This window comes from Eriocheir sinensis, chromosome 11, assembly GCF_024679095.1.
Source record: "Eriocheir sinensis breed Jianghai 21 chromosome 11, ASM2467909v1, whole genome shotgun sequence".
In the NCBI taxonomy this organism is placed as follows: Eukaryota; Metazoa; Arthropoda; class Malacostraca; order Decapoda; family Varunidae; genus Eriocheir; species Eriocheir sinensis.
The window spans coordinates 17,813,526-17,837,648 of NC_066519.1; the positions used below are offsets into that span (position 1 = coordinate 17,813,526).

At 43.8% G+C, this 24,123-nt stretch overlaps 1 protein-coding gene and 1 long non-coding RNA gene across 6 annotated transcripts in view; one reads left to right on the forward strand and one right to left on the reverse strand.

The window, feature by feature from the left end:
- The first annotated feature begins 4,338 nt into the window (after nucleotides 1–4,338).
- LOC126996961 (uncharacterized) overlaps nucleotides 4,339–24,123 on the forward strand; it is a 59,645-nt gene continuing 39,860 nt past the window's right edge. Inside the window, exon 1 of one of the 3 annotated variants that reach the window (XR_007751772.1) lies at nucleotides 4,339–4,690. This is a non-coding gene — a long non-coding RNA (uncharacterized LOC126996961). The remainder of the gene's footprint in view (nucleotides 4,691–24,123) is intronic. The other 2 variants (XR_007751769.1, XR_007751771.1) reach the window with 2 other exon arrangements.
- On the reverse strand, nucleotides 8,874–23,466 carry LOC126996960 (uncharacterized). 3 transcript variants are annotated; one of them, XM_050857915.1, is made up of 11 exons: nucleotides 23,380–23,466; nucleotides 22,773–23,000; nucleotides 20,178–20,418; nucleotides 18,660–18,764; nucleotides 16,584–16,701; nucleotides 15,974–16,119; nucleotides 15,721–15,798; nucleotides 15,186–15,312; nucleotides 13,251–13,406; nucleotides 11,307–11,458; nucleotides 8,874–9,823 (listed from the first exon to the last, which is right to left on the reverse strand). In XM_050857915.1, the coding sequence occupies exons 2-10, from the start codon at nucleotides 22,946–22,948 to the stop codon at nucleotides 11,322–11,324; spliced, it is 1,284 nt and encodes a 427-aa protein (XP_050713872.1). In that variant the 5' UTR covers nucleotides 22,949–23,000; nucleotides 23,380–23,466; the 3' UTR covers nucleotides 8,874–9,823; nucleotides 11,307–11,321. The 3 variants fall into 3 exon arrangements, with proteins under 3 accessions (XP_050713872.1, XP_050713873.1, XP_050713874.1); XM_050857916.1 differs by having other exon boundaries at nucleotides 23,384–23,461; XM_050857917.1 differs by having other exon boundaries at nucleotides 23,414–23,458.

The window sequence follows — 24,123 nt, forward strand, 5'->3', positions numbered from 1 at the left end:
TCCTGCTGGAGGCGCCGCAACATAGACCAAAGAACACTCGGGTCGAAATCACCTCCAAGTTGCCTCCTGCCGGTGCCGCGTCGGGCTGAGCTGACCAACATCCCTCCATAATAAAGGCATCCCCTCTACCCCTCGGAGCCCGCACGTGCCTCGGCCGCGTTCTTGTAATCAGAGACACACTTGAGGCCGTACAGACGCTTCCTTCATCCCTAAAGTCAGGTAGAAGCGGCCGAGACACACGGGTGGGTCGCCGAGTCGCTGCGTCGTCGGCGAACTCCTCTTTGGGGTTCGCTTAGGCTCGGCGTGAGGGCAAGACGGGGGTGCCGCGTGCTTGTTGTTCTCACAGAGGCTGTTTTGACGTACTTTTAGTGTAAGATAAACCCAGTGCTGTTTGTACGAGCGGTAGTTCTTAAAGACAGTGACTGCACAGCGCATCGTCGAGTGAATAAGAAACAGTGATAGAACCTTTTATCCTTGAAAACCAGTGGTTGTGGGGCTGAGGAGGAGGGAGAACACGGGGTAGTATTTAGGGGTAAGCTGAAGGTGGGGCTCCATGGGTTGTGTGTGACTCCCCCTCTCCTCCGGGACTCTGCGACACCACCACCACCACCACCGCCCTCACCGCCACCACCACGAGGGCGCGCGTCTGCTGTTCTTCCATGCAGTGTACATAGTGAAGAGGCACGAGTCGGCAGCACCATTGAGGACGTGTGGGTGGTGCGGGCGTGTGGGCGTCTACCCGTTGTGGCGAGCCTGGTGGTTAGTTAGCAGGAACTGAGTTATCAGTGAGTCACTCCCCACAAGCGTCCAGTGTGCGTGTGAGCTGAAGGAAAACGGGAGCCGGGCCGCGCGCGTCACCACCTGTGTTCTTCCAGCCGACGACTTGCCAGAAGCCACACAGCCGCCGCCCCCCGACCCCCCCTACCCCTGCCAGACGCTTCGGCCGCGTTCCTTCACTATAGGAACTCTTGCCAATGGTCACCAGGTGCAGGCGTAAGGGAGGGAGGCTGGAAACACGGCGGCGCTGCGTCAGGTCCGCGCCACACTCCCGACAGCCCCTGGGCAGCAGTGTTTCCTTCGCCAGTTTCGTAGCGAGACCTTCAGGAGTGACGGACACTCTCACGCCCCGGCGTGACGTGATACTGTTAGTGCCCCTCCACCGCCCCCCAGCGGCCACCAGGGGGCGCTGTCCCACGATCTTTTTTTATCCAGAGGGGAGGGTGTTGAGCCGTACACACACACACACACACACACACACACACACATACACACACACAGGGGGAGCCAGTTACGCGAGCCAAAGATACATAGACTCAAGCCTCGAGGGTCAGGAAGGGATGACCCGCCTCGCCTCGCGCCGCCCCCGGGCACCGCCCCGAGACGCCCCGCTGGCGCCGGCGGGTCGTCCCTTCCCCGGTGCTCCCCGCCCCGCCGCGCCGCGGGTGGTGCCACCGAGTTGTTAGTCCAGGCCCGTCACAGTGCTGACCCGCCGAGCTCCTGGCGCGGCAGCCGTCGGCGGCGGCCAAGCCAGACGTACAGTTTTTGTTGACTTGAGTTTTAAGTCGTCACTCGGAGCCTCCCTGCGGGGGTCCAGCCTTGAAAGTCGTCCAGGTGAGCGGACTAGTGAAGAGTGTTGCGACCTTGAGAGAGACTCGCCAGGCCGCGGGGCTTTGGCGTCGCGCCGCCGCGGGGGTGAGGCCGCCACTCCGGCGGCCCGGGCCCAAGAGTGGCCGCACCGAATTTGAAATGAATACACACACACACACACACACACACACACACACACACACACACACACACACGAGGCGTCCTGCGGGTGATGACTGCTCGTCGTCAGTACAGTGTTCACACACACACACACACACACACACAGGTGCGGTGCGCCAGACAGGTGTGCCAGACCAGTGCCCCGCGCGGCGCGCCCGGCCTCGGCCCCCGCGAGTCTCCCTGAAGGCGGCTCGGCGCAGCTTGTACATAGCCCACGTACGTGTAGCCCGTTGGCTCTCCTAGCTTACATCATAGTCACAATAAATGTTTCTAGTTTAGTGTATAAGGTATAAAGAGAAATTGAAAGGTGCCTATTGTATAGAGAAAGAAAACGTATATTATTATTGTCGAATTTCTGTAGATGTCAAGCAAGTGTTGCACAGAAAAGAATTAAGACGTTCAAGATATACATACATTCATTTTTTAAGAGCTTTGTCTAGATTTTAATGAAGCGCTTTAGACCTCAAGAGAACGTGTATATATGTCAAACTTTGTGACCACTTGTGATAACTCATATACTATAACCGAACCCGAAGGCGGCGAGAAGGAGAAGAAGCAAAATCAATCATAAACATTCACAACCTCACCCACCCAACCAACCAACCATCCCCCCACCCCCATCTACCGCGGTGGACGAGGCCCCTTGGTCACTTTGCACAAACCCTCGTCGAGAAATACATCGCCGTGCGGCGAGAACTCGAGACTGTCAAATCGCCACGTTTCTATTCGTCCAGATCGTGCGGGCGGCGGCTGCTGAGGCGGGGCGGCGGCGGGGCGCGGCCTCTCCCGGGCTAACACCAGGAACGCCCCTTGTTCCTCACGTCCAGGCTAGCGGAGCGGAGACAGGCAGTGCCGCTGGGCCTTCCTCCGACTCAGTAGCGCCGCTTTTTTTTATAAACTATCATTTGTTCACGATTGGCATGCAGGTAATTAAAAACTAATCAGGTATTCCCTCACTATCTAAACAGGTGATTCGTGATTGTTTCCGATTTTCCGATTCGATTTTCATCCCAAAGATTTGTTTTATTAACGCAATCGGTATGCAGGTGATTAAATTGAACAGGTATTCCCTCACTAATAAGCCAGGTATTTTTCCCCCAGTTTTCCACTCTTAGGTATTTATTTACTCGTCATTGCGTGTATGGAATGATTAATGGGTTAACTTCTTGTTTTCGGAATCATTCTTTACATATCAAAATGTTATGAATCATAGCGACAGTGTCCGATTACATGGTTCGATCACTTTTTCCGTTGCTGTAGTGGATTCAGAATGTGTTCCCCCCTGTGAGTGTCAGCCAACTACCGTGTGGGAGTCCTTTTTTGATCCCCCACTAAAAAACGATGTTGTCAAGGTGTGTCAGGTATTATTACACATATGTTTTATTTCCCCTTCCTTTTCTTATCTTGTCTCGCGTCCACAAGGCAGCGAGAGGGAGAAAAGATCCTTGTCTAAGAGAGCACACTAAACGTTCACTCTAGCTAGTCACAGTAGAGTATATTTAGGATGCAGGGATTGTTATGTTTGTACAGAGAAAAGATTAAAGACTTACTGAGCCTCGGCCCGGCGACTCTGGCGAAGGCAATGGCTGATGATGGCAACACACATGACGTTCCTTTAAGCTATACGTTATTCCCATTTTTTCACCCACAAGGGAAAGAAGTGCAATCAAATATACTGTTTTTCATCACATTTTGAATGAATAACTAATGAAAGGTTAAGAATGATGCAGCCGCCCGGTTCTCGCTGTCCACGTAAGCAGATCGAGGTGAAGGAAGGCGCTGTGTTCGTAAAGCCTCGTAAAGTTTTGCCGTTGCCGGAGTCGCTGGGTCGGGGCGTAAACCGTTGCGTATCTGGCCAATCCGCTGAGCGTGTGATTAAATGAACAACTCCCGCGAGGGCAACGTGAGGCAGCCATATTGTTATTGTCCTGTTTGTCTGTTGCCAAGTTGCGAAGTGAAAAAATAATAATAATAATTATAATAATATATATATATATACCTAACTTTTTAGCAGTTATGATTTTCTCCATTTTTTTATTTGTGCTTTCCTTGGTCAGTAAGCTTTTCAACTTGGATTGGCAACGATTGATATTTTCTGTAAAAAGAAATAAAATGACTATGTCCTCGGTGTTTGTACGACCCTTGGTGTTGGTTCCAGCTTGAAGACTAATGAAAACTACCAGCCACAGCGACGAATGCATTGTCGGCTGCCCAACTCCCTAATGCAAGAGTTAACCAGCATAATTATTAACTATCCATTCCTATTACTTATAACCTTTGGAATAGCTTTCATTCATCTATATTTCATTTTTCTTGACTTGAATACTTTTAAAGAGAGGAACATCAAGACAACTCTCCAATTATCTGATCACATTGCTGGAACATCTCCCATTTTCTTTTTTTTCCATTTTCTTTTCCCATTTTCTTTTTTCCCATTTTTTTTTCTCCCAATTTATTTATTTTTTTTACTTTTAAAGAGAGAAACATCAAGACAACTCTCCAGCTATCTGATCACATTGTTGGAACATCTCCCATTTTCTTTTCTTGGGCATTTTCTTTAATCCGTAGCAGCGTTTTGGGGGCTTCCTCTGTTGCTGTGTCCTCAGCTGCCTCTGCACATCAATAGACATCATAAAAAGACAAAACATCATAGCGTACATCAACCTTTATTATCTTCCAACCACCAGTAGAGAATAAACAGTACAAATATCGTCACCTGTAAAGCCTGAGTTACCGAGAATAGTCTACCCAACAAAAAGAAAACGAGCGCTGGTCCTTCCTCTCACATGCGCCGACCCACCCCCTCCCCAACCACCGGCCGTCTGCGCCTGCGCGTGCCTCACCAGAGTGTGTTCAGCCTTCATCGAGAGTGGACTTCGTGACGGCCGGCGTGGCACAGGACTTCTACCGTGGCCAGTGATCAGTAAGTGTCATATTCCACGTTAAGGTCTGTTATCTAAGGTTATATTCGTTGTCACTGGGCTAGGATGGTGATAGTGTTTCCTTGCTAGTCTGTGCTGAGTAGTAGAGAAAATGGCGTAACGAGTCAATTAGTAAGTGGGTGGTTCGGCCGTTATGTACTATACGTAGTTTCCGGTACCATTCATGTGTAGGAACTGTTAATGCAAAGACTTATTGTTCTCTTACAAGTGTATCTGTGGATATGAGACGCAGGTAATATATACGTGTGTGATTGATAATTGAGAGGCTTTTTGTAATTTTGTTTATTTTATTTTTGCTCCGCCTCTCTTGTTACATCTGCCCTAATAATCTTGTTTACTAATTCACGTTATTACTATTACCAAAACATGAAACAGGTGTCCGTTAGTGAATGATAATTAAAAGTTTTTGCTATTTTCTTATCATACGACATGGAGTTAATTGCCTTTGTTAGTCTTTCATGCTCCTTTTGAATGACTAGTAAGTGTTAGGGTGAAGCGTGACTGTGAAGAGAGAATCAGGGAAGTGGCTTGTGATCCTTCTCTCGTAATGCCACTCGCTGTTTATTCCTGTCCGCCATATAGTTTCGGGGCTTCGAACCTCTCCCGGTAACACTTCTATCCTCGGCTATTATTACAACCCTTTGTTCTCATATTTTTCGCACTGTTCTGCTTTTCCTAGTTTCGGTTTTATGTTTTCTAAGTCTTATTCTAACGTATGCTGTATTGTATGTGAGGTGATGTTGCAGTGATGGTAAAATGAAAGTTACTGTGACGGTTGTGTGTGTGTGTGTGTGTGTGTGTGTGTGTGTGTGTGTGTGTAGGGGGGATGTGAACTAGTGGTTGACTACTTTCTCGCCCTCCTCCTCCCTTACCGTTTCCATTCTCCCTCCTTGTCTTCCCCCACACTGAGTGCTTGTTTCACCATGTAACCAACGGGCGAACGAGGCGCTCCACGAGAGAGAGAGAGAGGGAAAACGGAGAGAGATTGAAGGAGAAGGGGGATGAGGAGAACGAGGAGAAGGATCAGTGGTTAGGAGAGAGCGAAAAAAGAGATGTATGAGAGGAAAGAATAAAAATAGAGAAAGAAAACAAGATAGGAGAGTAAAGAGAGGAAGAAAGAACGAAAAAAGAAGGAAGAACAAAAAAACGGAAAAAGAGGGAAAGGATAAGAAAGAAAAAATAAGAGGAAGAATGAAAATAGAAAAAAAACAAGATAGGAGAGTAAAGAGAGGAAGAAAGAACGGAATAAGAAGGAAGAGCAAAAAAACGGAAAAAAGAGGAAAAAGATAGGAAAGAAAAAAATAAGAGGAAGAATGAAAATAGAAAAAAAAACAAGATAGGAGAGTAAAGAGAGGAAGAAAGAACGGAATAAGAAGGAAGAGCAAAAAAAACGGAAAAAGAGGGAAAGAAAAAAATAAGAGGAAGATGAGAACGGAGAAAAACAAAACAAAAGGAAAGTAGGTCACGAAAGAGAAGTGATCAGAAAACATATCATCACCTTCCCTGGCAAAGCGTTCTCGACTGAAACCAAAGAACACACGGGGAAGAATAAGCGCCATGAATCCACCAAAGGGGTTCGCGAAGGTCTTGAAAGCGTCGTGTCCTTGCCCAAGATCATGCAAAGAGAGGTATTGAAACCCACACTTAGACCCGATATTGATGCTGTGTCGGGCAAACATTGACGAAGAGAGAGAGAGAGAGAGAGAGAAAGAAAGAAAGAGAGAGAGGAATTGGAAAGGTAAGGTAGAGGAACAGAGGAAAGAAGGTGAGAAAAGATTGAAAAGGACTGAAGGAAATTTGAAGGAGAAACTAATGAAAAAAATAAAAGTGTAAGAGAGAGAGAGAGAGAGAGAGAGAGAGAGAGAGAGAGAGAGAGAGAGAATCAAAATCATTGGTATATTAAGAACCTACGAAGGCAAGAAAAAATATTAAATAGAAAATTGGAGTTCATAACGAAGCAAAAAATGTGAGCAAATGGAACAGCGAGAGTATTTAAAAAGAAGTACGAAAGAAAAAAAAAAGAGAAAACGGGAAAAAGTGGAAAAAAACTAAATAAAGAAAGATTATATAACAGGGAAAAATAGCACAAGAAGGAGGAAGGAAAGGAAAGAAAGAGGGAAGAGGAGACAGCCGGAGGGACGAAGAGGAGGGGGAAGAAGAGGGAGCCAGGAGGAGGAGAGGAAGGAGGGGGAAGGGAACGTTAATTAAGTCAATGATTTAGCGTGCGGGGGTCATTATCACCGTGACAGAGTTGACGACCACGAAATGACTGCGCCAATGACCTAGTAATTACATAGTCCATTAATGAAGGTCATCGCTACACGTCACGGGGAGGAGAGGAAACGAAATAAGGGGAAAATGAAGGGAAATGAAAGAATAGAGAAGGGAAGAGAAAGAATTAGGGAAGGGAAAGAAGGGAAAATGAAGGGAAATTAAAGAATAGAGAAGGGAAGAGAAAGAATTAGGAAAGGGAAAGAAGGGAAAATGAAGGGAAATGAAAAATTAGATAAGGGTAGAGACAGAAATAAAAGTGAAGGGAAATTAAAGGATGGAAAGGGGAAAAAAAGGATGGAAGATAAAGAACTCAAAAAGGGTAGAAAAAATTAAGGAAGAAAAAGGAGATGAAACGAATGGAGAGGAAAGGAAGGGAAGAGGATAGAGATAATAATAATAAAGGGAAGGAAGAATTGAGGGAGAGAATAATCAGCTGGGAGAGGAAAGGAAGGAGGAGAAGGGAGAAAAAGACAACTAAGAAACGAACAGGGTGAAGATAAGGGGAAATAATATCAAGGAAGAGAACCAAAAGGAGGGAAGGAAAAGGGAGAACAGAATTAAGAAAGGGAGAAATGCAAGGTAAAAGAAACGTAGAGGATTAAGTGGGGAGATGAGGATTAGGGAGACGAGGATAGATAAGTATTGAGGGAGAGGACAACCAGCTGGGAGGGGAAGGGAGGAGAGGGTGAAGAGAGGAGGTAAGGAGAGAGGGGGAAGGGGAGAGAGGGAGGAGAGGTAGAAGCGAAGAGAAAGGAGGGAGGACAGGGAGAAGGTTGGAGAGGGGAAAGGGAGGAGAGGAAGAGAGGAGAGGAGAGGGGAGGAGAGGAGGTAAAGAGAGAGGGGGAATGAAGGAAAGGGGGAATGACGGAAAAGGGGAATGAAGGAGAGGGAGTAGAGAAGAGGGGAGGAAAGGAGAGAGGGGGAAGGGAAGAGAGGGAAAAGGGAAGAGGAAGGAGGGAGAACAGGGAGAAGGGAGGAGGAGAAAGGGGAAGACTGAGAAGGGGGTAGAAGGTAAGGAGAGAGGGAGAAGGAGAATGGGGGAGAGAGAGAGAGAGAAGGGAGGGAGAGAGCGTCGTATTCTCCCCGAGGCAATATCCTGAGGGGGAAGTTAACCTAAAGTGAACTAGCAAGACCAGATTGCATATTTACATAGGTTACGTTGTCCCTCCTTACGCCCCCCCCCTTCCTCCTCCAGTAATCTCTCTCTCTCTCTCTCTCTCTCTCTCTCTCTCTCTCTCTCTCTCTCTCTCTCTCTCTCTCTCTCTCTCTCTCTCTCTCTCTCTCTCTCTCTCTCTCTCTCTCTCTCTCTCTCTCTCTCTCTCTCCTTCCCTCTCTCCCTCCCTCTCTCCTTCCCTCCTTCCTTCCTCTCCTTCCTCTCTCCTTCCCTTCCCTCCCTCCCTTCCTTCCTCCCTCCCTCCCTTCCCTCCCTCCCTTCCCTCCTTCTTTCCTTCCTTCCCTCCCTCCCTTCCTTCCTCCCTTCCCTCCCTCCATCCCTTCCCTCCCCTCCCTTCCTTCCTTCTTCCCTCCCTTCCCTCTTTCCCTCAATCCCTTCCTCTTCCTTTCCTCCTTTCCTTCCCTCCCTTCCCCTTCCCTCCCTCCTTCTTCCTCCTTCCCTTCCTTCCTTCCTTCCCTCCTTCCTCCCATTCCCTTCCCTCCCTTCCTCTTCCCTCCCTTCTCCTTCCCTCCCTTCCCGTTCCCTTCCTTCTCCGTCCCTATCCCTACCTCTCTCTCTCTCTCTCTCTCTCTCTCTCTCTCTCTCTCTCTCTCTCTCTCTCTCTCTCTCTCTCTCTCTCTCTCTCTCTCTCTCTCTCTCTCTCTCTCTCTCTCTCTCTCTCTCTCTCTCTCTCTCGTAGGATCATTAGAATATAAATTTAATGCTTTGTTTCATATTTATTGTAAAGTTTGAACAAAAAACGTAGATATTATTATTATTATTATTATTATTATTATTATTATTATTATTATTATTATTATTATTATTATTATTATTATTATTATTATTGTTGTTGTTGTTGTTGTTATCGTAATTTCCAAGTCATAAGCTAGATTAACTTCACGTGGGAGTAAGTCATTTAAAATCTCAGGTGTGTTTACTCAGGTGTGCTGCTCAGTAACTCCATTTGCATATACTATCTATTTATCCTTTTTTTATTTGCTGATTTTTCTATATTTTGCTAATCTGGTTCCTCTCTCTAATTTACCTTTGCTTTCAGTTTCTTTTACTTACCTGCAATTCCATTAATCTGTTTATTTATTTTCATTAATTCCTTTATTTTGCTGTTTTAATTTCCTTCTTTTTTCGTTTATATTCACTTATTCTTACCCGTGTCTGTTAACCTATTTGTTTTTTTTTATTTTTCTTCATTTGTTAAACTTTTCATCGCGACAACTTTTCCGTTTGTTTTTATTCCCTTATTCTTATGTCACTCCGTTTATAAATGTTTGGTTATGTTCACTTGTTTTCATATTATCGCCTTCTTATGTTTCCTCTCGTCTCTAATTCCTTCTTCTCAAATCATTTCGTTTATTTATTCATTCATTTATTGTAGATCACACCTCTCAAAACTTCCTTTCCCTTTGCTTCAGTCCTATTTTGTGCCATTTTATCATATACTCACACAGCCTTTACGTATAACATCAAATATTTAATTGTACATTGGAGAGGAGGGTGGACAAGAGACCGTGGTAATTAATGCGAGGTCAAGCGAGGTCAGGCGAGGTCAGGTGAGGTCAGCTGTGGTCAGAAAGGCTCACTCTTATTCCGTTTTGACTTCCACCTCAAGGGAATGTGAATTGTGAGTTGTAGCTCCGTGGGTCAAGCTGGGGACGAGCCGGGAAACCTTGAAGATAGAAAACGGGAAAGAAATGAAAAACGATAATGGAAGGAAAAGGAAGTGCGTGTCAAAATTGAAGTATTGCTAGAGAATGATGAAAATGGGAGGAATACACGATTTTGAAAGTAGAAAAAATGAGTATGAAATGATTATGGAAGTAAGGAAGTATGGGAGTAGGCAGCGATTATGAAAGGAAAAGAAGACACTTGTACAAACTGAAGTATTACCTGAGAATGGTGGAAATGGGAGTAAGACGCGATTTTGAAAGTAGAAAAAATGAGTATGAAATGATTATGGAAGTAAGGAAGTATGGGAGTAGGCAGCGATTATGGAAGGAAAAGAAGACACTTGTACGAACTGAAGTATTGCTAGAGAATGTTGAAAATGGGAGGAATACACGATTTTGAAAGTAGGAAAAAATGAGTATGAAATGATTATGGAAGTAAGGAAGTATGGGAGTAGGCAGTGATTATGAAAGGAAAAGAAGGCACTTGTACGAACTGAAGTATTGCTAGAGAATGTTGAAAATGGGAGGAATACACGATTTTGAAAGTAGGAAAAAATGAGTATGAAATGATTATGGAAGTAAGGAAGTATGGGAGTAGGCAGTGATTATGAAAGGAAAAGAAGGCACTTGTACAAACTGAAGTATTGCTATAAATAAGTAGAAAATAGAATGAAAATAGAAAGAGACGTAACCTTTTCTGATTGCAAAAGGAGGAAAGATAATAGATTTGAATGAGACAACTTCAGTACAACCACAGTAAAAGGAATCTGTTTGTCGGATAATTAATTAGGAAGTTACTATTCAAATAAGGGGCGATATGTACACATTTAAAAGGCGTTCAGTGTGTACAAAATAAAGATGATATGGTAATACTCGGGAAAGATAATAGATTTCAATGAGACTTACTTCAGTACAACCACAGTAAAAGGAATCTGTTTGTCGGAAAATTGATTAGGAAGTTGCTATTCAAATAAGAGGCGATATATTCACATTTAAAAGGCGTTCAGTGTGTACAAAATAAGATGATGTGCACTACTCGATATGGATACTCGATGAAAAACAGAATATAGGGGACTAAATGCACTAGTCTGCAAAGAAAAAAAATGGGATACGAGTTAGGAGAAAAATATAAATGAAAAAAAACAGCTGCGGTTAAATCAAAATATTAAATTGTGGCCTGGAAAGAAAAAAAAAGAATGTCTCGAGAACGAAAGCATCCTCTCCTGGGCAACGGCAACCAAGCGGGGGATGAAATTTGAAATCCAGTACAGAAAAAAGAGAGAGAGAGAGAGAGAGAGAGAGAGAGAATACTAACCTTGACGGCAATATATAAGCTTGTTTACCTGTGTGCGTAGGTGTGTAGGTAGATATATAAATAGATGTTGATGTGTGCGTAGGTATGTGTAGATAGATAAATAAATATAGATAAATAGATACATGTAAGTGAATCTGTAACTGTATATGTATGTGTAATGTATCCACCTTGGGGCAGACAGGCTAGGAAGGGGGAAGGCAGATTCCTCTCCTCTGCACGGCCTTCTTACGGCAGAAACACTTGAGCACCGTGTCGCGTCCCCGCTGGCACAGGGCGGCCCCGAGCTGCCTAGGACAGTCCCCCTTGAGGCACCGGCCACCTGGGGAAGGACGCGAGACTAATGTAGCCAAACCCTCCGCCTGGGACCTTTGTTTTACCGTAGTCAGGGCTAGAGGGAGACACTGGGTACTGGAGAGATAGTGAGGAGGACTAATTAGTTCTTGAAGAGAGAATGAGTGGGATTAATAAGACAGAGGTGAATGTAGAAGTTAATAATCTCCACCTTGGGCTATTGTTTTCCCGTACTCAGGGCTGGAGGGGAGCCTGGCTACTGGAGAGAGAATAAAATGTCAGAGATTGATGTAGGAACAAATAGCCTCTAGCTGGAGTTCGTGTTTTTCCATGGGAAGGGTTAGATGATGGATGCTGGATGGTGAAAACAGAACTGACCAATTTTGAGAGGAGATTATTGAGATGAATGTAGGAGTTACCATAAGCGTGTTGTGTAAGGAGTTGCCTGATCTGTATTTTTAACTGTTGCGTCTTACTGGAGATACAGACTGAATAGGGAAATAAAAGTATCAGGGGGAGTGTTGGGGGGAGGAAGAGGAGGAAGGGAAGTGGCTGGAGGAGGAGAAAAAGGGGAATATGAATTTAAGAGGCAGCAAGTAGCGGGCTTTTTTTTTTCATTATTGGTTTCTTTTTTTTTACGCCCTTGAACTGTTTCCTCTGCTGTAAAAAAAAAAAAAAGAGAACATCCTATAGTCTGTTCCAACGAAGTGTTCCTCTGGGACCTAAGCGGCTTTTATTAGGCATTTCCTGATTAGCTGGATTCCTCTCTCGCCACCACGGAGGTTGTCACTCATGCTCCGGTGCTACATGCTTCTGTATCATTTACGTTAGCATACCTCTCATTTAAAAAATACGGTTATGGTTATGGTATACAAAATGTTAGCCTTTGCTTCTTCATCATAAAGTCTCCGTAAATATCGTGCCACGTTCAGCGTCAACAGATTGATCATAAAAAGGTTTTTCAGCAAGCTATCCACCAGACTGCACCAACTATCTAATGTCTGCAGGGCAAATAGTGTGTGACGGGCGGCGCGTCATTTAGGTAGTGACGTGGTAAACTCTACGGACACAGCCAGCCACGTTCACATTACTCCGGGCTCTAGGATTGGACAATGCGAACGCCGCGGGTCGTCTCCATGCCATACCAGTGTTCATACAGCTCTTGTCTGTTCACTTAAGTCCAACCCAAGCTGACAACAAACCTAAGCGTGATTGCAAGCCGAGTGCTGATTGGCTACTGCTATGGCTTCCAAGTTTTCTTCAACCTCTGTTTGTGTTTATCTCACGCAGCACTTTCTGCTAATCTGCACTATGCTTACTAACACGCTTAGGTTTATGTTGTCAGCTTGGGTCAGACTTAAGTGAACAGACTTTAGTGACGCTTCTGAGTCGCTCCCTCAAATTCTCTTTATGGGGTGAAACGATTTATTTCAATAGTGGTCTAACAACTCTTGGATATGGTAAGATGTTAGTGGTATACCATTTCGGAGCTGTTCATAACTTCATAGCCACATTTTTTTTTTCAAACATAATGCGAGTTCTACAATCACTGCCAAGTATAATATATCTATCATGAATAAGAGTTTAACTAAAAGGAATATCATATGAACTTTAGCACGAGAGCATGAGTGACAGACTGACAGACAAGCCATGAGAGTCAGAGAGGAACCCAGACAATCAGAAAAGGCCTTTCAAACATAACCAAAGAGCCAGAGAAACACTTCATCGGAAAGACTATAGGCTACACGGAATACTTAAACAGCAGTAGCTAGCAAGGGCAGTAAACAAAAACTACTAACTAGACCACAATAAATAGTTACCCAGGCGTGGCACACATTTCCCTCGAATGTCTATGAACTGGTCTCGGTCGCAGGCGCACACTCCCACCACCTCAGGCACAGACAGGCGACAGAAGCTGAATTTGTTAACAGCGCGGCACTGGGCGTCGTTGTAACACATGTCCCCGATCCCGCTAGCTGTGAGGGGGAAGAAGGGGAACAGAGGAGAAGGTTACGCTGGGTATAGCAAAGCATCATTCCGCCTCTGAAACCGAGATATATTAGTGATGTTCGTCGTGTGTTTTGCTTTTTGTTTCATTGAGGCATTATGTTGTTCTTGAAGAGGAGGAGAAGTAGGAGGATGGAAAGCAGATGAGGAGGAAAAAAAGGAAAATGTTTTATGTGGTAGACAAGGGGAGGATGCGAAAGTAGGAGGAGAAAGAGGAGGAAGCCGGGTTGTGTGTGGGTGAAGGAGGAGGAGGAGGAGGTAGAGGAGGCAGTTCACTCGTTTTCCTGCAACGCTAATAAAAAAAGGAAAAAGGTCAAAGGAATGGAGGTTAAGAAGGAAAACTGAAGATAAGGAAAATGGGAGAAGAGGTGAAGATAGAGAGATGAAGAGGAAGCATGAGGAAGATGGATAATATAAAAGTGTGAGGTGAAGGAAGAGAGAGACGAAAAATAAATAAGATGGAAAAACGAGAGAAGGAAAGTAAAGGATATTAAAAAACTTTAGAGCATTATAACTCTCTCTCTCTCTCTCTCTCTCTCTCTCTCTCTCTCTCTCTCTCTCTCTCTCTCTCTCTCTCTCTCTCTCTCTCTCTCTCTCTTTATCTCTTCCTTTTTTCTCTCTTCCTTCCTTCCTTCTTCTTTCCTTCTTTCTTCCTTCCTTCCTTTCTTACCTCTCCCTTTCTTGCTTTCTTCCTTCCTTCCCACCTCCCGCCTCTCCCTTTCACACTTTTTCCTTCCTTCCTCCCTCCTATCCTTCCCTTCTCCCTTCCTTCCTTTCTTCCTTCCTTCCCTCCTCCCGCCTCTCCCTTTCACACTTTTTCCTTCCTTCCTCCCTCCTTTCCTTCCCTTCTCCCTTCCTTCCTTCCTTCCTTCCTTCGTTCCCTCAAGCTCCTTCACCACCTCGGGGCCAAAATCGGCTTTCCTATTACAAATCCTCTTTATTACATCCTCATACAGGGAACACCTCGCCGAGCTTTTTGCATCATCCCTTTGACGCGCTCTCTCGCTCTTCAGCCCGGCGTCGGGGGAATGCGCGCCGCCTTGAGTGAGAGGCAACATAAACCATTTCTGTTACTCGAGCGTTGATGCTATAGGAAGGGGGGCGGTCAGCAGGGTGGTGAAGGAGAGCCTAGTGGTTGAGCTGGATGCAGGTTTTGTGTGTGCGAATGCGCTTGACACCAAAATGAGAAGAAAGAAAGCAGCAGAAACCGAGTTAATGAAAAAGTAGGCGTGATAGCAGTTTAGGAGTAGTTTAAAGCCTTTCATAGGGGTTTCAGCAGAAGCAGGAGGATGTTTAGAGACGAAAATCATAAGGAAAGTAGCAGAAACGAAGATATGGATTAGAAGCAGGCACGATAGATTGTTAGCAGGAGTTTAAAGTTTATCATAGTGGTTTGAGCAGAAGTGGGAGGTATTTAGAGAAACCGAAATCAACAGAAAGAAGTTAACGATAGAAACCGAGATGGAGATTAAAAGCAGGTGTAATATCGGTTTAGCAGGTGTTCACGGTACATTCCATGGCTTGACCAGAAGCAAAAGGGGTATATGGAATAGAGGAAGAGCAAGACAGGAAAAGTTTCAATAGCAAATTATAAACATCGGAGAGAATGACAGCAAAAGCAGGGAAGCAACAGAGGAAGATATAGAGGTTTGAAAAGCTGGTTATTGACAGGGGAAGGACCAAAGAGCGACAGGGGAAGGTGGGGGGGGGGGGTGCAGGTAAAGTAAGGGCAGACTACACAAGCTCACCGTGTATGCAGGCCAGGTTCCGGTAGTTAGTTAGTGGAGGTACACAGGTACACACAGAGTTGGTACAGACGGCGTTGGGGGTGACGACGGAACACTGGCTGTCTGAGCTGCACTGCCCGCCCAGGATCTGCGAGAGGGAGGAAAGTATAAAGATTGATATGAAGAGAGGAAAGGAGAAAATAAAAGCCATAAAGACAAGAAAAGGGGGAATAGGAAAGGGTTGACTGTGAAAAAAAGGAAAAATGGTAGAAGCAAAGAGTGAAATGAAAGTAAGAAGGTTAATAAAAAAAACGTGAAGAAAATAGAAACACGCGAACAGGGAAGAATATGTGAAAAAAAATGAAAAAAATGGCAGAAGTGAAGGATAGAGGCTAGATAGAACTGAACAGAGAAAAATAGGCTGAACGATAAAAAGAAGACAGGCAGAATTTAAGAAGGAGAAAACTTGTTAGGAAAAGAAAGAAAACAGACAAAACTAACGAAGGGAAAGACACAGACAGGAAAAGATAGACAGACAGACGTAGCCTACACTTACCTGAGTATATTCACACCCGGTGGGGCCCCAGGTGCGTGGGTATTCACACACGCACCCTCCCCCGCGGCAAACAGCACGCTAGAAATAAAAAAATAAAAAAATAAATAACAATAATAATAATAATAATAATAATAATAATAATAATAATAATAATAATAATAATAATAATAATAATAATAATAATAATAATGTGGAATGACTACTTTTGCAATATTCAACACTTACTACTACTACTACTACTACTACAACTGACCTCAAACACACAGTCGGCGTTGGAGGTGCATTGAGTCAGCGTGGGGTGGTGGTGATGCTCCTGTGGTGGTGGTGGTGATGGTGAGAAGATGGTGTTGGCGGCGGCGGTGGTGGTGGTGAAGGTGGTGGAGGTTATGTCGAAACTACCTAAGAGAGAAAGGGAATAGAAAATGTGGATATAGAAAACGAGAAGAAAAAGAAAACGAGAAGAAAAAGAAAACGAGAAGAAAAAGAAAACGATAAGAAAAAGAAAAGCGAGAAGAAAAAGAAAACGAGAAGAAAAAGGGATGAGGAAAGAGATGTCAGACGGGGAAAAGAGAAAAATATAGATAGAAGAACGTAAGAAAGGAAGGAAAGGAAAACAAATAAAGGAAATATTAAATAGAAAATAAGAAAAAATGAAGAAACTAAAAAAAAATAATAATCATCCCATTTTCTTTTATTTCCACTTCCTACGATGGATAACTTAGATAATCCTTACAACACACACACAAAAAAAAAATAGAATACATCCCATTTTCTTTTATTTCGTCTTCCCACGATGGATAACTTAGATAATCCTCACACACACACACACACACACACACACACACACACACACACACACGTACTCTGGTTCAGCGTCACGACACACATCAGTTCGTGGTGCTCCGGAAACCTCGTACAGTCAAACTTGGAGGGCCACGGGACACTGAGCTCTGCCATGGCGCCCTCGCAGCCCTCACGCGCCTGTCGAGGGAGAAATAGAAGTCTTAGGTCATAAAAAAGGGGCTTTTTTCTCATTATTTATTTTTTTTACGCCCTTGCACTGACTCCTCTGCTGTAAAAAAAAAAAAAAGCAATCACAGTATAACCAAAGTAAACAGATCAAAGCAGATATATGTAAATCAGAGTCTTGTTAAGTACCCCCTGGCGTCCATGCGGAACACTATAACACTGCGCAAAAATTATCTCCTACACACACTACAACACACCCGTCTGATCGCGGGCTGATGTACGACGCAGTGATCACGCGAGTAAATGAAAGAACCCGGCATTTCCATAATCGTTCATCAGCGTTTATGGATCCAGCGTGTAGAATAACCGTAGCTGGCGCGTGTTTACTGTCTACGTGTATCAGAAACTTGAGAGAGAGAGAGAGAGAGAGAGAGAGAGAGAGAGAGAGAGAGAGAGAGAGAGAGAGAGAGAGAGAGAGAGAGAGAGAGAAAGGAAAGAGAGAGAGAGAGACTGCTAAGAATGTCAGTCGAATAAAGAAAAGGAAGAAGGAAAAAGAAAAGGGAGAGAGAGAATGTGTGGGAAAAATGGGTGAAAGGAAGAAAGAGGTGGAAAGGAGGGAGAAATGGGTAGAGAAAGAAGAGCAGAAAAAAAAATGGGAAGAGGGGAGTGTGTGTGTGTGTGTGTGTGTGTGTGTGTGTGTGTGTGTGTGTGTGTGTGTGTGTGTGTGTGTGTGTAAGGAGGAAATGAATAATGAAGAAAAGGATGAGGGTACGAAAATAGGAAGAGGGGAGGAGAGATGGAAAGAAATGGAGGAAAGGGAGGGAGGAGGAGGTGCAAGGAAGGGAGGGAGGGACGAAAAGGGAGAAAGAGGAGTGTGTGTGTGTGTGTGTGTGTGTGTGTGTGTGTGTGTGTGTGTGTGTGTGTGTGCTAAGGAGAAAATGAAATGGAGAGAAAAGGATGGGGTGGAGGGAGGAAAGGGCAGCAGGGAAGGGAGGGAGAGGAAAGGAAGGAAGAGGGAGGGAAAGAGGAGGGCAGGAGGGGAGGGGGAGGGGGGGCAAAGGGCCGCCAAAAGGTAAACACAGTGCTGGTTTATCATGATTACGAGAAATTCTCATCAGACAAATTGGATTATGACCTTGATGGGCGGGTTTGTTTTTGCGCTGTATGTATGTATGTATATATGACTGTGAGTGTTAGTTTGTCTGTTTATTAGTGAGCATGAATGTATGTATGCAAAAATGTGACTACGTGTGTATTAGTGGATATGTATGTATGTATGTATGTATGTATGTATGCGTGTGTGCGTTTCCCAGCCATGTATGTTAGGCGATGTAGTTTGTGCAAGCAAGTTTCTGTAGACGCGGTGGAGTTTGTTTGTTTGTGTATTGATGTGTGTGTGTGTGTGTGTGTGTGTGTGTGTGTGTGTGTGTGTGTGTGTGTGTGTGTGTGTGTGTGTGTGTGTCATGTAATTTATCTTTCTCATCACTGTGCTATTCTTGGATATGAGAGAGAGAGAGAGAGAGAGAGAGAGAGAGACTGATTATAATTATGAAGAGAGGAGGAGGAAAGGGGGAGTATGTATTTATGGAAGGAGGGAGGTAAAAAGGACGTGAGGGAAAAGCGTGAAAATGAAAAAAAAGGGGGAATGAGAGTGTGTGGGAAGAAAACATGAAAGGGCAGGAGGAAAATAGGAAGATAGGAAAATAGGAAAATAGTAAAATCATCTCATAAAATAACAATAAAAAGCAGAATAAAAGGAAAAAAGAAGCTTGAATAGAAAAAGGAACGAAGAGACGAAAGAAAGAACATATAAGGAAGAAGGGAGAAAAGAAAAGGAAAAAAGAAAGAAAAAAAAAGGAAAACGAATTAAAAAGTAAGAAAAAAAGATTGTATTGAAACTAAAAGATAAAACTAAGAAATGCAAGTAAGAGAAGCCAGTGTGTGTGTGTGTGTGTGTGTGTGTACGTTACCTTCTTGCACAGGGAGCGGCAGGGGGGGAGGTGGAAGCCGTAGTTGGTACACACGGGCATGTACAGAGCGCAGAGAAACTCCCGCAGGCCCTCAGAACACCCGACCTGCAGGGGAGAAAGTTAGCACACACACACACACACACACACACACACACACACACACACACACACACACACACACACACACACACACACACACTTGTATTTCTATTTTCTTATATATTTCATCACAATTATTTTTTTTATTATCTTTGTCAATGTTTTTCGTACTTGTTTTCTTGCTTATTTACTTATTTATTTTTTTCTTTTTTCATTCTTCTGTTTTTTTGTTTTGTTTTTTTCCTTTTTCCTTCCTTCCTTTCTTTTTGTATTTTTTTTTCCTTTTCATTCCTTACATCATGTCCTTATATCATCTACAATTTTCACAACTATTTCTTACATTTACTTTATTTCCTTCTTTCCTCTCTCTTCTCTCTTCCTACTTTAACTTTTCTCTCGTCTTTCTTCCCTTCTCCTTCTCTTCCATCTTCCTTCCATATGCATTTCTCTTCCCGTCTTCCTATTTCTCCTTATTTATCCTCTTATGTTTCCTTCATCTCATCTTTCCTTCCTCCTTTACTCTCTTTTATCCTCCCCTTTCATCTTCCTTTTTTTTTCTGCCTCCCTTCCTTTGAGAATCCCTCCACTTTGCTATTCGATCCCTTCTTCAACCCTCTTTGCTCCTCCATCCTCTTGTGTTCCTCTCTCTTCCTCTCCTCCACTTCTCTCTTCCTCCTATTTCGTCCTTTCCCTATTCCTGTCCCTCCTTTCATCCTCCTGTTTCAAAATTCTCACACTCTTCGTTTCCTCTTGTCTCTTCTTTCATCCACTTCATCTCCTTTTTCCCTCTCTCTCCATCCTTCTATTCTTCCATTTATTCTTCCTATTTTTCCCGTTTTTCTTTTGTTTCTGTATCCTCTTTTCCATTCTCTTTCCCTTCTCATTTATTGTTTCATTTCATTGCTCTTCTTGCATTTCTTATCTTCCTAATCTTTCTCCATCCCCCTTTCGTTTTTATCATTATCTTTCCATCCTTTCATATCATCTCGGCTTTTTTTTCTTCCCCTTCTTTCCTTTCTCTCCCCATCTCCTTTCAATTCCTCGCTTTCCTCCTTCTCCTCCATTCCCTTCTTCCCTCTTCTCTTTTTCCCTCTCTTATTTCCCTTTCTCCCTGTATTGCAATTCAGCTCCACCTTTCTCCTCATTTTCTCTCTTTTTTTGTCTTTCTTCCCTTTGTTCCCTCTATCCATTTCTTTAAAATCTCCCTTCTGTCTCTTTTTCCATCTCTTCCTTCCCTTTCCCATTATCATCTCTTTTTCAACTCCTCTCCTTTTTCCCTTCCTCCTGTTTCCTTTCTTCTTTCATTTCTTTCAATTCCCCTTCTTTTCCCGTCCTAGTCTTTCCTTTCCTCCTCTCCCTTTTCTCACCCTCTTTCAACTCCTTCCAACCACTTCTCTTCTATTACCTTCTATGTCTCACCTCTAGCAGCGGCAGGAAGGAGAGCAGTTCATCGGAGGCCAGGTTAGGCAGCTTGTGCACTAAGGCGTCAGGCAACATAAGATCCTCGTAACCCACACCGCTGCAGGCCGCCTCTTGCAGAACTTGGCAGGGGCTTTGTTCGGGCAGCTCCGTGGAAGTGGCGACCGTGGTTACCGAGGCTCCGTTCACCCCCAGCGGCATTAGAATAAGCAGTGCAGCGAGTGTTAGGGTGTCGGGGCATCTGTATTGGGGAAAGCATGCTGTTGTAGTTGATTGAGGGACAGAAGAGAAGGGGAAAGCGGCTTATAGAGTGTTGTAAGGTGAATGCTGAGAGATACGGAGGGCAGAAAGGGAAGGGAAAAGAGCTTACAGGTTTGAAAACGGAGAATAAGATGAAAAGAGAGGAGAGAGGGAGACATAAGGAAAAAGAGGGAAGGGAAAGAAGCTTGGAGAGGTGAAAGAGGGATGCTGTAAGAGAAAATAAGAGGAGAGGAAACCATAAAAAAAAATGGAAGGGAAGGAAGATTAGTGAGTTGAAAAGAAGACTGATGAAAGGAAAGGAGGGGAGAGAGAGAGAGAGAGAGGGAGACATAAGGAAAAAAAGGAAAATTAAAGCAGCTTATAGATTTCAAAGAGGGATGCTGGGAGTAAAAAAAAAAGGGGGAAGAGGAACATGAGAAAAGAAATTATAGGAGAGGAAAGAAGGATGCTGAGAAAGAAGAGGAAAGAGGAAATAAAGGGGAAGAAAAGGAAGGAGAGGCAGCTTAGTGAAAAGGGATGATGGAAGGGGAAAGAAACGGAGACAATAGAAGAAAAAAAAAAGGCAAAGGAGGAAGAAAGAGACGGTAAAGGAGATGACTAAAGATGAAAGTGAAGAAAGAGAAACAGAAAAAGTAAACAGAGGGGATAGAAGAAAGAGAAACAGAAAAAGTAAACAGAGGGGATAGAAGAAAGAGAAACAGAAAAAGTAAATAGAAAGGGTAGGGGGGAAAGTTTAAAGGGAGAAGAAAGGAAAAAAGAGGAAAAAAGAAGAAAGCTAAGAAAAAGAAAAGACAAAGTTGAGAGAAGAAAAATGGGAAGAAATGGAGAATAGGATGAAAAAGGCAGAAAAGGATTGAAAAAGATGAATGGAAAGCGGAGAGAGAGAGAGAGAGAGAGAGAGACAGCCGGTTTCAAGGTCAGTATATCAGCTTGCTCTCATAACCTTGTGATCAAAAGGCCTCAAGTTTAAACATCGGTAAAAGAAAAAAAAAGGTAAATGCTCTTTTTCTCTCCTCCTTTTCATTCATCTCTTTCGTAACTATTTGCTTCTTTTTCTCTTCCTCCGCCTTTCACTGCTTGTCAGTTTTTTTTCTTTTCTTTCATTTATTTCTTATTTATCTTCCTATCTTTCTGCTCTCCTTTCATTCCCATTTTTTCGTTTTTATATTTATTTATTTCTGGTTTCCCCCTTTTTCCTTCTATTTTGCTTCCATTTTTCCGTCCTTTCCTCTTTTTCCTCCATTTTTTTCCAATTTACCTCTTTTTGCTCACTGCTTTCCTTCTTTTCCTGTCGTTTCATTTTTATACACCTTCATTTTCTCCTTTCCTGATATTCCATCCAGTTCTTTATTTCTTCCTATTTACCCTCTTTTCTCACTGCTTTCCTCCCTTTCTCTTCATTTATATCTCTCTAACGTTCCTATTTCATTATTTTCTTCGTTTATTTCCTTCCTCCATCTTCACTTCCCTCACCTTTCGTCCCCTTTCTTTGCCCCTAACTTAACTACCAACCTAATCCTGACCTCTCTTATAAGTTAACATTTATACCTATTCTCTCATCTCCTTATACTAACGCCTCTTTTACATTCCTATTTCATTATTTTCTTCGTTTATTTCCTTCCTCCATCTTCATTTCCCTCACCTTTCGTCCCCTTTCTTTGCCCCTAACTTAGCTACCAACCTAATCCTGACCTCTCTTACAAGTTAACATTTATACCTATTCTCTCATCTCCTTATACTAACGCCTCTCAGAACCCTTATACACGTAGGCACCAAAACAAATGCTAAATACTCTTGTTGGTATCGAATCCTTTCCAAAGCCCGTAATTGATTAAGCTGTCCCATTGGTTCCCCGTGCATGTGATATTTAGATTAATAGTTGCACAGTCGATTTGTCTAGATGGGCAGAGGTGGGTGGGGAGGGGAGGAGGTGTGGGGGAAGGGGGAGTAGGTGTGTATTGGGGGGGGGGGCGGGGGGAATGTGTGTGTGTGTGTGTGTGTGTGTGTGTGTGTGTGTGTGTGTGTGTGTCGGCGGCTCAGCGCTTGGCAACAGTAACCACCATCACCACGAGCGTGTCTGTCTGTCTGTGTGTCTGTCTGTCTGTTTCGCCTTCATTCATCCCGGAGCAAGGGGACACCACTACTACTACTACTACTTTTATTACTACTACTACTTCTACTTCTACTACTTTCTTTATCTTTTTTTATTTATTTTACTATCACCATTACCATTCCCTTTACCCTACTAACATTGACCCAATAACTACTACTACTACTACTACTACTACTACTACTACTACTACTACTACTACTACTACTACTACTATTACTTACCTCATTCCTCTTTGCCTCCATCCTCCAAGTCCTCTGTTTCCTCTTCTCTTTTTCATCCTCTTTGTTTCACTCCTCCCGCACCCTCTTCCTCCTCTTCCTCCTCTTCTTCCCTCTTCCTCCTCCTCTTCCTCCTCAGCCGCCGTCACCGTCAAAAGTCCTGATTTGTTTCCTCTCATGCTTCACTTTTGCTGCACGTGGTTGTTGTTGTTGTTGTTGTTGTTTGTATTTCTGTAGTAAAAGTTGAGTATTTTTTTATTGTTATATTTTGATTTTTGTTTTTCGTTATTCTTTTTTAATTTGTATTACATTTTACTTGCTCTTTTTTTCACTTTTTAATTTATTTTTTGTTTGTTTTGCTGTGGTATTGGTGTGGTCAGTTATCATTATTGTTATTATTATTATTATTATTATTATTATCATCATCATCATCATTGCTCTGTACGATTTCTGGACTATAATTTGAGCTACAGACACATCTCATTTCTTTCAATACACTAAATTTTCCACACACGTTTGTTTCACCTATTCGACACACACACACACACACACACACACACACACACACACACACACATACACTTCGCCACACTTCCACAAACACACCCACCCACTCGATCTTCCAACACTAAATTTTCCCCCACCGCCTCTTCCTTCCTCGCCCCGCCACACACAGCCACCAAGAGTGTGAATCTGGTACTAGTGACACCCAGAGACGTAACGGGGCGGGGATGGGGCTGGGGAGGCTTACTGGGGCCGGGGCGGGGCAAGGGTAGGGGCAGATTGATATAAGTGCATAGAGGGTACTGGGTAGAGTGTAGGGAGGAAGGGGCCGGAAGGAAGGGATAGGGGGCGGGGGTTGCACTGAATGGGAAAAGAGACAGGGTGAAGGGCGATAGGGGATATAGGGAAAGGACAGTGAAGGGAAGTAGGGGAAGGACGGACATAGGAGACAGTGGGCTGGAGGGGGCATCGAATACATCACGGCAGCAACTATAAATACAATTCGACTGAGCCACTGACGGACTGGGGCCGCTCAAGATAAGAGTCCCCACAAGAGAGTACCAGCGCCACAGGCATCACCTAAAAGAAGAAAGGAGGGAGGAGGATGGGAATAGAAGGTTATGGGCTGGGGGGACACAGAAAGGGAAGAGAACAGTGTAGGGAGGTAGGGGAAGTAGGGCATAAAAGAGATTGGGCTTGAAGGAACCACTGAAGGGAAGGACAGTGTGTAGGTGAGGAAAGAGGGGAAGGAAAAGGACAAGGAAGGCTGAGAAGGTTAAGGGAAGTACGAACAAGAAAGAGAAAGGAAGGAAGGGAAGGAAAGAAAGTCAAGAGAGTCAAAAGGTTAGAG